This window comes from Sphaerodactylus townsendi, linkage group LG06 (genome assembly GCF_021028975.2).
Source record: "Sphaerodactylus townsendi isolate TG3544 linkage group LG06, MPM_Stown_v2.3, whole genome shotgun sequence".
NCBI classification, from domain to species: domain Eukaryota; kingdom Metazoa; phylum Chordata; class Lepidosauria; order Squamata; family Sphaerodactylidae; genus Sphaerodactylus; species Sphaerodactylus townsendi.
This window is the reverse complement of record NC_059430.1, coordinates 41,580,389-41,596,411: the sequence shown is the minus strand read 5'-3', so window position 1 is coordinate 41,596,411 and position 16,023 is coordinate 41,580,389. Positions and strand designations below refer to the sequence as shown.

At 43.2% G+C, this 16,023-nt stretch overlaps 1 protein-coding gene across 1 annotated transcript in view; it reads right to left on the bottom strand.

Annotated features, from left to right (window-relative positions):
* The window catches only part of SREBF2 (sterol regulatory element binding transcription factor 2), a 32,982-nt gene extending 19,456 nt beyond the window's left edge, over window positions 1-13,526 (bottom strand). Inside the window, exons 1-7 of the mRNA XM_048499784.1 lie at window positions 13,086-13,526; window positions 7,721-8,116; window positions 6,355-6,536; window positions 5,197-5,337; window positions 3,131-3,355; window positions 1,883-1,997; window positions 1,506-1,687 (exon numbers count right to left, since the gene is read on the bottom strand). Of these exons, the coding sequence (XP_048355741.1) occupies window positions 1,506-1,687; window positions 1,883-1,997; window positions 3,131-3,355; window positions 5,197-5,337; window positions 6,355-6,536; window positions 7,721-8,116; window positions 13,086-13,170 (1,326 nt within the window). The 5' untranslated portion in view covers window positions 13,171-13,526. The remainder of the gene's footprint in view (window positions 1-1,505; window positions 1,688-1,882; window positions 1,998-3,130; window positions 3,356-5,196; window positions 5,338-6,354; window positions 6,537-7,720; window positions 8,117-13,085) is intronic.
* Between the last annotated feature and the right edge of the window lie 2,497 nt (window positions 13,527-16,023).

Here is a 16,023-nt window from a genome sequence, read left to right as displayed (position 1 = left end):
GGGATAGAGAGGAAGGGACTTTTGAGAAAAGAAGATAATTCTGGAGTGCGCTGTTGAAACAACAGTGAAGATAATGCAAGCCTGTCTAATTAGTATTGTTCTATGTATTGTCAAAGACTTTCACGGCCGGATTCAACTGGTTGTGGTGCGTTTTCCGGGCTGTGTGGCCGTGGTCAGGAGGATCTTGTTCCTAACATTTCGCCTGCATCTGTGGCTGGCATCTTCAGAGGTGTATCACAGAGGGAAGTCTGTTACACACTCCTTGCTTTTGGAGATTTTCCTCCTTGCTTTTGGAGATTTGTTAAAATTGTTTTACTTAAGACATGTTGTGGTTGACTGAAACGATCTCTTCGTATACAGTTTGTCCCCTTGCTCTTTCTTGTTTTTACTGTTGATTACTGCATTAATGGCAGATAAATACAAATACATTGTTCACTGTATTTATTTTTGTGCTATTTGTTAGTTTTTTGTTTGTAATAGTTTTCAAAACTTTTTCTGGTTAGCTATTTTGAGTGCTATGGTAATAGAAAGGCAGGGGGACAAATTATTCCCAGATCGGCAATGATTTTAAACAGTGGACTCAAAACAGGGTGAAAAATTTCCAGCAGTGTCTCTTTGGTTTCATTTTTAAAAATGAATCCACGTAGATAAAATGGCAGTAGATACACTACAGAATGGCGCTGTTAATTTTTCCAATTTAAGCAATTGGTTGCTTTGCTTCTATTCCATTACATGAGTGAATTTATATGGTCACAATTTAACAATATTGCAAACAGCTTGTGAGCTAGTGGTACTGCTAAAGCTTCACTAGGACTCTAAATAGCATACATCCGTGGTGGCGAACCTTTGGCACTCCAGATGTTATGGACTACAATTCCCATCAGCCCCTGCCAGCATGGCCAATTAGCCATGCTGGCAGGGGCTGATGGGAATTGTAGTCCATAACAGCTGAAGTGCCAAAGGTTCGCCACCACTGGCATACATCCTTCATTCTCTTGTTGTACAAAAGAAATTGGGGCAGGAAAGAGATGAACAAGTAAGCTCACGCTCATGTCTTTTAAAATTAAAATGGTTATGGGACAATTTTTAAAATTAGATCTTGGTACAGGATCCAGCAGAATCAGAGCCCAGCCTGGAGGTTGTGGCAGGACCCTGATCTGAATTTACCTTTGACTTCTGGCTCTTAATCTTCCTAGAGCAGGGGTAGGGAACCTGCGGCTCTCCAGATGTTCAGGAACTACAATTCCCATCAGCCGCTGTCAGCATGGCCAATTGGCCATGCTGGTAGGGGCTGATGGGAATTGTAGTTCCTGAACATCTGGAGAGCCGCAGGTTCCCTACCCCTGTCCTAGAGCCTCAGACCACTATAGCATTTTAATGCCAGATACACAACAGGTGTCCATCTCAGCCAACCTTCACTCCACCCCCAAACTTTTAATCTCAAGTGACCAGCAACCTCCAGAAGCACTTATCACACTGCAGGCTGTTTAAGGAATATTATCTACCTTTGCATCATCCAGCAATGGGCTTCCTGGCTCTGAGTCAATTGAATAAGGAGAAAATCCTGCTTGTGACCCTGAATCTGAAGCTGGAGGGGACATCAGCAGAGCATTTTGGTTGAAGTCATCCATCTTCAGGTCCGCATCATTATCCACCAGACTGCTTAGGTCGAAGCCCTTCAACAGCTCTGTATGAAGACCACAGATTGCCATGATCAACTATTTGTAGTCACAATGCTGCTTACCTTTCCATCTTCACTCTCTCCCTGCTCAGTTCTACATTTGCCAACAGAAAACTAGTTAATAAATTTAATTAATAAGTAGAAAGAGAGCAAAAAAACACCTCAAGAACCATTTAGCCAACGCCTCTTCTAAACACTTACTGTTCTTCTGGTTAGCCAGTTTCAGGACCATGTTCTCCTGTCGCAGCTTGTGGTTGACTTGTTGTAGGTATTTAATGTAGTCAATGGCCTTTCTCAGTACCCCGGATTTGTGCATCTGCAAAGAATTTATATGCATTGTCAGACCCCCAGGCCCAAAAATAATAGAAACTATAGATTTGCTCTTAAAGTTTTTATTTCGAGTTGAAAGGAAAAACATCAGCAAAGACGATTCTGAAGATCCTGTGCAAATCATCTGCCTATATCCCTCAAAGCTCCCCGCCCCCCTGTAACCAAACAGTACACTCTACCCCTAGAACAGTGATGGCAAACCTTTTTGAGACCGAGTGCCCAAATGGCAACCCAAGACCCACTTATTAATCGCAAAGTGCCAACGCAGCAATTTAACCTGAATACTGAGGTTTTAGTTTAGAAAAAGCGGTTGGCTCCGAGGCGTGTGTTACTCGGGAGTAAGCTTGGTGGTAGTCGGTGGCTTTGCTTTGAAGCAACAACGAAACTCTTCCCACGGGTGAATACCGACCCTAGGAGGGTTTACTCAGAAGCAAGCCCCACTGCCAGCAACCGAGCTTACTCCCAGGTAAAGGATCGTACTTTAGTTCTTCGCATGAAAATCAGTGGTGTTTAACAGCGCTTAACAGGGTTACCTACACTGCTTCCCCAAAACTAGGTCTTAGGTTTAATGCTAATAATCGAACCCAGCAGCCCAGGCAAGCCTAGATGCGTGGGGGGGGGGGGGGCGCACTCTGTTTGTGCATGTCCACAGAGAGGGCTCTGAGTGCCACCCCTGGCACCCGTGCCATAGGTTCGCCACCACTGCCCTAGAACAAAGCATAAAAGAACTGGGAACATTTCACACTTGACAAGGGCTGCTCTTCCTGGCTCCAAGGCCGCAGACAGTGGGAGCCCGATAACCGGACACCTGCAGAGGAGGAAGCATTACAGTTCCCTTGCAAATGCCCACCACCCCCAACAGTCAGGCTCAGGCCTGACAGCATTTAAGAAAGCAAATCATCAACATGCAGCTCTATAGCTAGGTGGTAAAGACTCTCCCAATTATGAGAAAAATGCACCATAAATTTAATTTCAAACATTTCTGGCATGCATCACAAGACTAAAATTCTGCATTCCGATGAGTTGGGATTATCTGCCAAGCAATGAGGTTGCCAAGTGAAAGAACGGACATGGAAATACTGCTGCCTTCCTGATGTTTCATAATTAGCCAACTCTTACCTTGGCATCTGTCCCCATGACGAGATCCTTCAGTTCAATGATCTTGTCATTTATGGATGATCGATATCGCTTCTCAATAATGTTATGGGTTGTTCGTCTCTCTCCTTCCTTTGGTGGTTCTGGTTGCTTGGCACCACCGGGCACCTGCTTGATTGGCATCTTCTCTTGCCCTCCCATCATCATGGGCATTGTGGTCAAGATGGTCCCATTGCTACCAACTAAGGTCTAAAAATACAACAGCAATGATCCATGTAGAGAATCCAAGCCAATCAAGAAATTAAAAGGATGCATTACATCATCAACTAAAAGGATTTATTATACAAGTATTTTTAATAATGTAAATAACCTTAAATTGTAGTTAGAACACATGCTTTGCACCCATAAGGTCCCATAATCAATTCCTGCATGCTGAAAAGCTGAGAAATATCCTTGACCTTAGAAAACCGCTGCCAGCCAGAGTAGATAATGCTGAGCAAGATGAAAACAACGGTCCAAATAATTAAGTCAATTAAGTCAGATATTCCAAAGGATTTTATGGAGTGAAACAATGACCCATAATTACCACATATTCTCCTGGATTAATAATGTTGCAAAAATAGCTGACATTTGCATTGCTCTTGCCCCTACCAACAGGTATTAAGGAGGATTGATAGAGGCTTTTGCTTCCAGGATTAAGCCTATGATATGTTCAAGAGGAATGTTTGCTTTTTCAGGTTAAAAGGAAACAAGAGAGAAAGGCTTTTCCTGATTCAAAGATATCTTTGAAATAAAATATTCATAAGAGATGGAAAAGGAAACAAATATAACAACCCAAGTGTTTCAGCAGTGTCAAATGTGCCATTTTCTATCGCATTAAACCGACATTTTAATTATTTCCATAGAAACTATCCTTCCAATGTAATTAACCTTTTCCTTAATGAAAGGATCAGTTTTTACCAAGGAGAATAATGGATTTCTCCAAAGACTGCTATTCATGCACTGTCACTTGCAAAGACTGCTTACAAGCATGTCAGCTCACTTTTGTGCTGCTTCAGGCAACCCCCAGCACACATGCTGACAGCAGCAAATCAGACTATTTTCTCAGTGCCAGGCAGTGCTCTCCATCTGATGGATGAAGGTGAGACCAAGATGCTGGCAGCATCACTAAAGTTCAGATTGTTCCAGAGGTGGTCTGGGGTTAAGTACAACCCACTCCCTTCCTTGCAGACACAGTCAAACCTTCTCTTTCCCAGCACCCCAATATAATCACAAGTAGACGGTGCAAGTTGTTTAGAATTTGGGTCACAAAGTTACATAACTTCATGCTATATTATTTACCTGACTGTATTGGTATTCAAATGGTACATGATACACATTCCTCAGATTTTTTTTTTATCTGCCACCTTTAAATTTTAATTACACTTTGATCCACAGAGATAAAAGGAGATATTACAAGATTACATCCACATCTTGCAAAGGTTTAAGAAAGACGCCCAGTTCTATACCCTAGAGTTGCAATTCTCCAGACTGCCAAGAAAGTGAAAATTGCCTAGTTAGCCTTGATGGAACCAAAGGAAGTTTTGAATCTCAGATACACAATTTATTGAAGTCACAGGATCTCCTTCTCAATAAATGTGCACTGTACAGTTTTTATCTTCTGCCTTTAAAGATATATGTTAATTCTAGCGAGTCGTACTGAATAAAATTAATGAATTATGCAATATATATGAACTTATCTAGACAGATTCTTGTCTGTAAAAAATAATCCCTGAACGTGATAGTCTCTTATGCCTTAGGACAGTGGTGGCGAACCTTTGGCACTCCAGATGTTATGGACTACAATTCACAGCAGCCCCTGCCAGCATGGCCAATTGGCCATGCTAGTAGGGGCTGATGGGAATTGTAGTCCATAACATCTGGAGTGCCAAAGGTTCGCCACCACGGCCTTAGGAGGTTCTCCCTGCCAAAACAAGTGCATGTAATGTAATTCTTATATTCCCTTTTAAAGTATGTTGTGCAAACAAGTGTAAAGGAACTCAAAATTAAGAGAAAGAATCCAGAGATTAATACAAAGATCACCCAGATACCTGCAGGGCTGTTGTCTGAATAGGAGTAGTCAATGCTGTGATGGCGGGATTCTGAACAGCAGCCATTACAGGGCTGCCATCAGCTTTCAATGTTGTTAAAACCAGAGAGTCTGTTTTGATGATCTGTGGCTGGACAAGGACCTGGGGATAAAACACCGATGAAAGCCTGGTGAAGCAAAGAAAGTCAACACAGAACTGTTGCATCCTACTACAGGAAGTGGAAAGTTCTTGCTTAACAGACAAGTTCTGATTGCATGAAGTTCCACTGTGCAATAAAAGCCAGTAACTGTTACTGTAATATCTGTGCCCCATGCGCCTCCTTGCTGTGCACACCAAATAAGTATGAACTTGTCTGTGAGCCAATCTGCTCAGTTCTGCAACTAGATCTTAAGTATGTTAGCTATCACAGGGCCACAGAGCATAGCTTTTGGAGCAGCATCCACCAGTGCATCAATTTCCATTTTCAAAAAAAAAAAAAAGTTTTAGCCCCCATGATTGACAAGATCATTTTTAAGGGTATACTTCCAACTTCTAAAAGCTTTCAGAACTGCCATGTCTCTAACACTTTCCCCCTTGATTTCTAAACTGATGATAGTCAATGGTGGTGTGGAAAGTGCCATTAAGTCACATCCAACTAATGGCAACCCCTCACGGGGTTTCCAAGGTAAGAGACTTCAGAGGTGGTCTGCTGTTCCCTGCCTCTGTTTAGCAACCCTAGGCTTCCTTGGTGTCCCATCCAAGTACTAACCAGGGTCAAGAGCTGACAAGATCAGAAGACAAGATCCACGAGCTGACAAGATCAGAAAGACCAGGCTAGCTTGGCCCATCCAGGTTGGCAAGATAGTCAATACATTCCAAAATATAACTCTACCATAGCTCAATAACTACCCATGTAGACATTTGAAAAAACTGGCCATTTCTCACATTCCTCCACTGACTCTCCACTGACTCTCTTCCGATATCAGTGAATATTGTTCATTTCCCCATAGCTGAATACTCCCATGAATTACCAACTTCATACACCTGGGAAGGTTCACCACCAGGAAGGTCAGGCTATCTCCAACTAAACGTTTATTTCCAGACTTGGAACAAAGGGAGATGTAAATATATACATCTCAGAAAGTTCAGATGCCAGTGCCACAACACAAAATTACTTACTGGGACCTGCTGGACCTGAGGGGCAGCTACTGTCTGGACTGTGGCTGGGGTTAGTGTCTGGATGGTTCCATTGGCAGCCTGTGTGAGGACCCTCTGGGCTTGCACTGTTTGCACCTGTTGCTGGATTGTGACTGGCTGAACTTGGGAGGAAGTCACCAAGCTTTGTACCTGAGGCTGCAGCACTAAAAGGAAAAATAAGAAGAATCTGAGAAATAACCTACGCAGGGTCACGTGGAACAACAGGTATGGTTCTCATTTACACAGAAAGTCGTAATTGCTCATGTTTCATTCACTACCAGACATACATTCATAAGCTGCCATAGAATTTTCCCCAGTGTACCTCCTTCCTTAGTGGCATAACCCCTGGAAAAGACATCTGTAAAAAACTACAACCTTCAATGAAAGAATTGTAGGTCTATACTGCTTATTTGAAGAAGCTCTTTACAATGTCACCATTAGCTTGGAAACAGGGTGCAGCCTATAGCCAATTCTAAATACAGTTAAATTGGATAAAACACTGGAAAATCTGTGAATGTATCTTCTATTGTTTTGAAAAGCAAACTACAATTGCGCAAAGCCCTGATTTATAGCCATGAATATATACAGAAGGAAAAATAGATGAAAGGTAAAAGAAGTCATCTAAATTACTCTCATTTAGGGGCTGGGACCACTACTACAACTTTCCACAGTTTAGTCACGCAGTCAGTCCAGATAACTGGTAGGGTCTCCCAGATTCTAAACAAGACTTTCCTGGGAGAGAGAGTGACTTAGCCTTTTCCACAGACACCTTCAGGGAATGCTTCCTCATATATGACCCTCCCTAAGCACTAGGGAATATATGGTGGAGCCTTCTCAGAAGCAACTGCTGGATAGTGCTTGAAATCTTGACTGGCACAAACATTTCTGATAGTGTTACCTATGTTTTTTTTCCCTTACTTCCTACAGACAATTACATCACAGTATGAATCCATGTATTGCAAGTGAAGCAGACTCTAATCCACCAAAGGTTGAACTGGAATAAAATTGTATTAATCTTTTAAGGTGCACCAAGTCATCCCCCCTCGCTTTTTTCCTAGCAAAAGATTAACACAGACACTCCTCTAGGCACATAATTGAAACTCATCTTCCTGATCTTGGCTCTGGTATTCCCTTTGCAAACGTTAAGGTTCTTGAATAAGCCTACCAAATCCAAATCTGCTCGCATTTACTATCATTCAGGCTCTATTAAAAGCCACATGACAACAGGAACAATGCCTCTAAATATTACTTTTTGTCCAACTATGTTTAGCTCTTGTATTTCATATACTTGTCTTCAAAAGGTTCCTACAATACAGTGTCTATTATTCTGAGACCCTTAAGATCCTACCTTGGAAACTTGTGGCTGCATTTTGATAGATTACAGGCTGCTGAATGAACCGTGTCTGAGGAGCAGAGCTGAAAGTTGGCGTAATCATCACAGTCTGTTGTTGGAGCCGAGGCTGAGGCTGAACCTGGGGACGAGGCTGAAGAGGGGGGGCAGCCCGCTGTGGGGCAGCCGTCGCAGCAACCGACTGGGACACTTTTGCTTGCGCAGCCTGAAGCTGGGGAGAAGCTGCACTAGGTGGGAAAGACTGAAGCTGTCCCTGGCTGAAGGTCCTCTGAGATGAGAGATCTGCCACTCCATTTCCATTGCATGCACTGCTGTTCTGGAAGGTGCCACACAACTGTTCAGAAAAGAGATCCGGAAACTCCCCAACCTGGTTGCTAACGAACTGCAGCATCTCTACAATAACACAATAAAAAGAAAACACGTGTTTCAAAATGCTATCATACACATCAACATTCAGCATGCTTAAATTGATATGTATGCAGATTGATGGAAGTGGTCTTAAATAACCCTGGAATGCAAATGTATGTATTTGGTCACATATATTTTAGAGGGATAACAGAAGCTTTAATCCCTATTGGGCTTTGCAGGACTTGCTTCTGCATTCTGCAGGATGACCTTGCCTCAGCATCTGGTTCCACAGCTACCACCCACAAGCAGTTCCGAAACTCATATCCAACAGCAAAAAACCATGAGGGAGAAAGAAATCAGAAATGTAAACTATCAGGGCAAGGACTACATCATTCTGCACTGTAGCTGGCTCAGCATGGACATTGAGTGCAAATGTACAAGTACTCTGGTAATTCCATTCCACACTTTGAAAGACGAAGTCATTCCTGCATTTAATTCATGGACACTCCATACATGTTCTTCGTTGCAAAATAAAGAACACTGACTTGCCTGCCTTTGCTCTGAAACTTTCTTCTAACGGGTTTCATATAAAAAAATATATCTCAGCCAATTCTATCCACCCATACAAACAGGTGTAACATTCATGCAAAGAATAACTCCATTCAAGGTTCCACACAATTGTGATTTTTTTAGACAAACATGGTTATCATCAAGTTCCTATTACAGAACTTTTACAAACAGTATGAAATCAGGTACAGGTAGACATTTGAACTCAGTTTACAAACTGTCACTGAACTTGCCCATTCTGCCCCTGATTTATTTATTTTATTTGAACTACACCTTTCCATTGGTGACCCGGAGAACTTTAAATTATTCTATCATTTTATTCTAATAACCACCCTGTAACATATATTATACTAATAATCTATGACTGGTCCAAGGTCACTCAGAAAGTTTCTATGGCAGATAAGTGTTTCAAACCGGAATCTCCCAGATTCTAGTATGGCACCCTAGCCATCACATCAAAACTGGTTCTTGTGTACTGAGAACCATCATACATTGAGTAAATGGGCACTATTTTGTAAGATAAAGCTCTTTTGTGGCACCTTCCTTAATATAAAGAATCTTGCAAACTTGATGGGAGGAGTTAAACCTGCCACAAACCAGGGCTCAGAAGTTCATGTTGGTACAAAGTATACTCATGCTTCGCCAGTGACCTTGAACCCTTTCAGACCCAAATACTACCTTTTCACCCAACACACATCACAGAACCCACTTTTATACCATATAGAACTATTATTCTTTTCCTCTCTAGCCATGTTTACATGTTACAGTGAACACACATTATGCGCATACATCTGTTCGTAAGAAAAAGCCAAGGTGCGTTCATTTTACAAATAAAACTGGGAACCAGTACCTGGATAAGTGTGCAGTTTCAATCACATGTTTAGATGAATATGCACTGAATGTAACACAAAAATTATTCCATACATGTATAAAGAACAATCTAATGAACATGGTACATAAGATTGAAGATGCATTCAATTGTAACTTCCAGCAGGGTTTCTGTAATGGTAACAGGTGAAATGAGATAAGGTCCTCATATCTTTAACAATCATGCAATAGAGAAAACAAACCTTGATTATTTACCATGAAGGTCCATCTGCTCTTTGGAAGGGAGGGCATCTTTAACAAACCTTGAGCTAGCTACCTGAAACCCTTCGGTCAGGACTGAACTCAGGTTGTGAGCAGAGCTTTGACTGCAGTACTGCAGCTTACCACTTTGAGTCATGGGGCACTTGCCAATTCTTGCTCTGAGGAGGAGAGTATCTTCAAACCAGGCTTCTGGCCACCTGGGATAACCCTCAGAACCCCATATCATCTAGGCCTCCCGTGGGTGAGGTTGGGGTTGGGAGAATGACGTCGCCATACTTGTGTGCAATTGTTGAGCTGGGAATTTTAATCCATTGTTTTATATTGGTTTTATTGTATTATTGATACGAAAATGTTGTAAACCGCCCTGAGCCTCCGGGGAGGGCGGTTTAAAAATGTAATAAATAAACAAACAAACAAACCTGGTATATTCCCATTGGTCACTTAGTTAGGCAGGACTAAGCTTCTGCTTTTATCCTCCTGTTGGGCTGTTGCTAGCCAGTTTAGTTTACTGCCTCACTTAGGGAGAGTGGTCCAGTGAGGACTCACCAGCCTCTAGTTAATCTTTCTCTTCCACTTTTCGTTCTGCTTTTCCCCCTTCTAATATTTACTTACTTCTATACCTAATCTTATTTTTAAAAGATCTGTCCTTTCTTATTAGTTTTTCATTCCTTAAATCTCCTGCCTGCCTCCACCATTTCTCCCACGGAGCCAGGCAGCAAGGAACAGCAGTGTACGAGGGCTGAAAGCCCCAAAGAGGCATTTCTCTCAGGGGAGGACGCAAACCCAGGTTTGCTGCAGGTGAAGCTAGAGTGCAGCTTCCAAGCTAGCAAAGCAGGAAACGTGACAATACGAACCGTGAAAGCCAGAAAGAGTGCAGGATAAAACAAGGTGTAAAAAGCTATGGTGGCAAGAACCTCTTCCAGAGCAACTAGTTCAGCCCTGAAGGGCGATGATGGTCTGCACGATCCCCAGATCCGTGATGGGGAGCACTGGATCACCTCCTGGGAGTATCAGCACCCCCTCCCCAATTAGAGATAGGGTGGCCATCTTGTCTCTGGGATCTTTCCCACCTAATACAGAGGGCAATGAAGGAGGAAATGCTGTGCCTCAGGGCCAGTCACACACTATCCAACGCCATCTTAGGCAGCCATAGATCTCCCTTGCCAATTAAAAGGGGAGGGCATCAAAGCACACAAAACAAACAGAGAAGCTTCAAATGACACTCAGGAACAGGACAGAAGCAGATCCTAAAACAACTATAAAGTAACCCCTTAACCAAAAGCCTGGGAAAAAGAAATTTTTCGACCAGTGCCTGAAAGAAAGCAAGGGAGGCACCAGGTTAACCTCAGTGGGTGAGAGAGAGAAAAGCAAATTTCTTAAGTAGCTTGATATTGATAAATTCTTCAGCTTCATTTAAGTCTGCAGATCTATAAGCCAAGAGTTTTTTATAAATACCCCTTCACATTATAGGGAAATATTTAGGATTAGTTAGATTAAGCCCTGACCTGGATGGCCCAGGCAAGCTGAAGCACATCAGGTCTCAGAAGCTAAGCAGGACTGGGCCCAGTTAATATTTGAATGGGAGACCACTAAGGAATTCCAGGTTATTTATTCAGAGAAAGGCAATGGCAAGTCAGTTATGTTAGTTTCTTGCCTTGAAAATCCTACACAAGTCAGCTGCAATTTAGTAGAACTTTACACACACACACACACACACACACACACAATTAGGAAAAAAATGCCTGTTGATCACTGGTTCCTCACAAAATACTGGGACAAAAATAACTAAAATTCTTCCCATAACCTAACAGCAGTGTGTTACATAAACATCGTGGGCATTCTTTTCTCATACAGATACATAAAATATCCAATTTCACAGCCATCTTGAGGTAGGAAAAGGATCCTATGCATATTCTTGAATACTTCACCGGCTTCAGTGCAATGATATCAAAGAGTAGAGCACTCAGTGACCAGGAATCTATCATCACTCAACTGCACCTTAAAAAACAAGTATCAATGCAAATTCTCCACCCCAATCACTTTCAGAAGGCAGCAGCTGAGTTGACAGCCACTTCATCTGATGTGAAAAACAATTATCGACTTCTAAAGTTCCCATTAATATCATTTATCAAGCTGAATATAGTACCAGAAATGTTTTGGCCTTCTTCTAAAGATAACTATACTACCAGACTTTGTTGACAATCTTTAATGCTGCTGAACAGGCAACCCTACTTATAAACCCTAATAGTCTTTATTAATGTTTGTTTATTGTAAGAATATTACTTTGGAAATCTAAAGGTTTGGGGTTTTTTACTTTTTTGTAGAAGACTATTCAACAGAGTTATGGAATACTTCCCAAAGAACCAAATTTATAGCAAAAAACTTGAGGCAGAAAAGCTGAAAGTGTTTTTTTGACAATCATTATCTTTTGACAATCATCTGCTGCATTATTTTTTAAAATTCCTTTTAACTCAAAACTAGCTATTGAACTCTTTAAAGTGTGTTCCCTGGTCTGAGCCTATTATAAACTGGGCTACGAATCAAACTCAATAGTTAAAACAGCAGTAAGGCTTAGTTCAGTCAGCTTTATTTCCAAACAGATGTGCTTACGAACAGAGTACTAGATGGCACTCCCAAAATCGAGGCACAAACTCAAAAATTATGAGTATCAGTCAACAACTACCGGTATTCCCAGGCGAAACCAAGGGCCAAACCCCAGTTCTCATGTTACAGATGCATCATACCTTAGACACAAGTCAACTCTATGGCTACTACACCCAAAAGAACACATCACACACTGCACAGTTCCGCTCCAAATGGTGAGTTTTGAAAAAGAAAGGACAAACTAAGTTATCTCATTTTCTGCAAGTTTGTCATTTGGAAGACAAACTTGTACAGCGTGATAACACGCTCCTCTTTTATAGCATCCTTTCCCAGCTACCTACTCACATGTTTGTACCCATGCACAACACATGCCTTTATCATATATCAGATGCGGTACACCTGTCAGAAGACACAAGGAAGAGTTTCATGTGGTTTAATGACATCTACTATTTAATTGAAATGAGCTGATCACATCACTTTCAGATCGCAAGAGAATTCGGTCCATCGGGAAACGTCTGAGCCTGGTCCAAATATGAAAGACGGCCGTGCCGTTTAAGAGAAGACGGCAGTGGCGTGCACCTCACACATTCCCGTTCTCACGTCCAGGGCTATGATTTTTCCTGGGGGAAGAGAGACCGGAGCGGAAAGGGAAGCCAGAGCTACTATGCTACCAGCAGGTGCCAATCCATTCCGCTCTCAGGGCCAGGTATGGCCTCCGCCCCGCAGCCACTCCACTCGAGCAGGCCTCACTCACCGTCGATGTCGCCCAGGGTGAGCTCGTCCCCGAGCTCCGTCAGGGTCTCCATGGTCTCCATGCTGCTCAACTCTCCGGTCTCCATCCCAGGAGAAGCGCGCCCGCCTCCGCCACAGCCAGCCGGCGACTCGGCCAGTCCGTCAGAGGGAGCGGCCGCGGTGACACCCGGCGCCTTAACTCTTGCGCAGCTGGGCGGCGGCGCCACGGCTCGAGTCACCCGAGGCTCCCGGCAGCGCCCCCAGCCCCAGGCGGCGCCATCTTGGTTTCGGCTTCTCGCCTTCCTCCTGCTCCCTCCCACCTGAGAGAAACCACCGCGGCGCGCTTCTCTCGCCGTGTTGTCAATGAGACCAGGTCCCCGCCGGCCAATCGGCGCGCAGAGCGGCTCGTGGTGTGATGGTGCGTCAGCGATCAGCAGCTATTGCTAGCGTGCTGGGCAATCCCCCCCGCCACACACACACGACTGTTTCCTTTTTTCCTATTTGAATATTCAAAAGAAGGCGGGGATAATATGAATTATTCAGCAGTCAAGAGCGCACTTATAAACACGCGCGGGACTTTTCCTGGCCGCAGTGAAAGTGGGTTGATTGTACGTTCGTGTAGTCAACACGCAGATCCCTCCCATAATTTGATAGTCAATCACTAGAGAAACACTGGAAAGGTAACCGTTTAGTCATCCGCCGCGTTTTAAGACACTCTCCCCTCTCCCGTTAACACGCGAAAAAACTCTACAAGCGTTACATCACGCGTGCACGGGGGACCAATTTACACATTAAGGAGTGTCCACGTTGGGAAGGGGCGGCGGGGGGGTGTTCAGGACCTGCTGTTCTGCAAAAGCGCGGTTGACGTGGATTCTTATGGGGAAACGACTCGGATACCTGCTGCGGCATGCTTGGAAAAGGCTTCAGAAGCCTCCTTCTCCCCACCGGAACAGGGGAAATTCAAGGGATCCGGGGAGGGGTGGGGGTTGGAAGGTGCCAAGACAGTACCAAGACAGAAGGAATTCTTCAGTTTAGTCCTAGCCAAATTTACTGTTCTGAAGTTTTCCGCAGGTGTTGTTAGCCACCCCACCCCACCGTTATTAGTCAGGGCCTCTTCTCACAATTCAGCAGTGAAGGGGGGGGGGGGGGGCGCGCTCACTCTCAGCTGGGAAAATACAATGGTTACTGCCCAGTGATTGCTTGAGGAAGTTCTGGCCAGCGTTTTCTACCAGTAGAAATAAAACTCTTCATTGTTCCTTCCCCCTTTCCTTCCTTACTGCCAAAAATATAGTTGTATCATGCTCTGGCATTCTTTTCTTTAAGAACCAACTGTATTCGGACTCCAGTAAGATAGCTAGTCAATTTAGTTATTTTTGTACATTTCACTATATGCCTTGTTTTCTTGCATTTCTTCAGTAAAGCCTTTTTTTTCATGATCGGTGTTGCTCCAGAAGTAAACTTGGTTATGTTGTGGCACCAAGGCAACAGTCATGATTGACATGCAGGTAGAGTTAAAGGCCATTTTTCAGGTGTGCCACAGTTGCAAACTAGCAACTGTACTAGTCTGTAGTTTCTCCACCAGTCAGAAGTGTTCCCTTAGCACACAGGTGTCAAACTCACGGCCCTCCGGATGTTGACTACAGTTACCATCATCCCCTGCCAGCATCATGCGAGTTTGACACCATTAGCAGTTGGCAGGAACGGGTGGAAGGGGGGCTGTGGTGATGGAATAGCCAATCAGAATGCCAGAAAAACAGAATGTTTGCACCTGCATAGCTACATATGGATTTTTTAAAAAATAGTGAGTTCATGCAAAAGGATAGAAAGAAAACTGATTGTCCCCCTGCCCTGCCCCGCCTCACCTCAACTCAATTTCTTCATGGAAAACAGGCACCCATGCGAAGGAAAAAATGGACTCAAATTCAAAAATAATCATTGCAAACCGTATTATTAGGCTGTGTGGAATCAACCATTTTCTTCCTACCTTGGAAGGGGGGAAAAGTAAGACAGACTTTCCTGAGCATCTAAAATATGCATCAGCTCAGTTTGCTTTTCTGATATTAACCGTGGCTGTGAAAATAGCTCCTAATCTTTTTTCCCTGCCAATAATGATAAGGGGATTACCTGCTTTTCAGAAACATTAAGTTCATGATGAAGGCTGATTATGCACAAGGTGTATAGTGCACAATGGGGGCAAATGTCTGTCACAGCAATATTTCTGGTATTTAGCTATTTTCTGGAGCCCTGCTTTCACTTTCTGTTCTCTCCTTTTAATTTGCCTCACTGCCAGAGCACCATAATGAGCAAAAGGGGTGGTACACAACCACAAGGTAGTAAAGGACAAAATTGTACTACAAGGCTGTGGCTTAATGCTGACAAAATAAAACCTCCAGCTGGAGTGCAATAACAGACTTTTTACTTATATACTTCATTACAAACCTAAATGGAAATGTACACAAGTTTACAAGTATGTAACAAACCAGCCATCTATAAAAGAACAAGCTAGTTGGAAATCTAGACTCAATGCCAACCTCGTAATGAAACTTCAAGACTATTACACTGAATGGTGCTAAGAAACTCAACTTGTTACAATGAAATGGGATAATCAAAAGGGACTGCGCTCTGCTAGCTTGACTTTGAGAGAAGCAGGAGTCAAGCTAGCAGAGTGCAGTTCCTTTTGATTATTCCATTTCATTGTAACAAGTTGTGTTTCTTAGCACCATTCAGTTTAATGAGTCTTGAAGTTTCATTATGAGGTCAGCATTTAGTCTAGATTCACTGCCAGAGCAGGCAGATTTGCCAGTGAACACAGCTTTGCCCCATTCATCTTCCCTTTGTCTATGGCCAGTCTTCTTGCTCCCTTGCACTTCCGTCCACGCCTTCCCCCTCATCCCTGTTCCAATGGATGTTGCCCGCTCCTTCCTGCTTCCCTAAATGCTCATATCGATATGTCAATATAT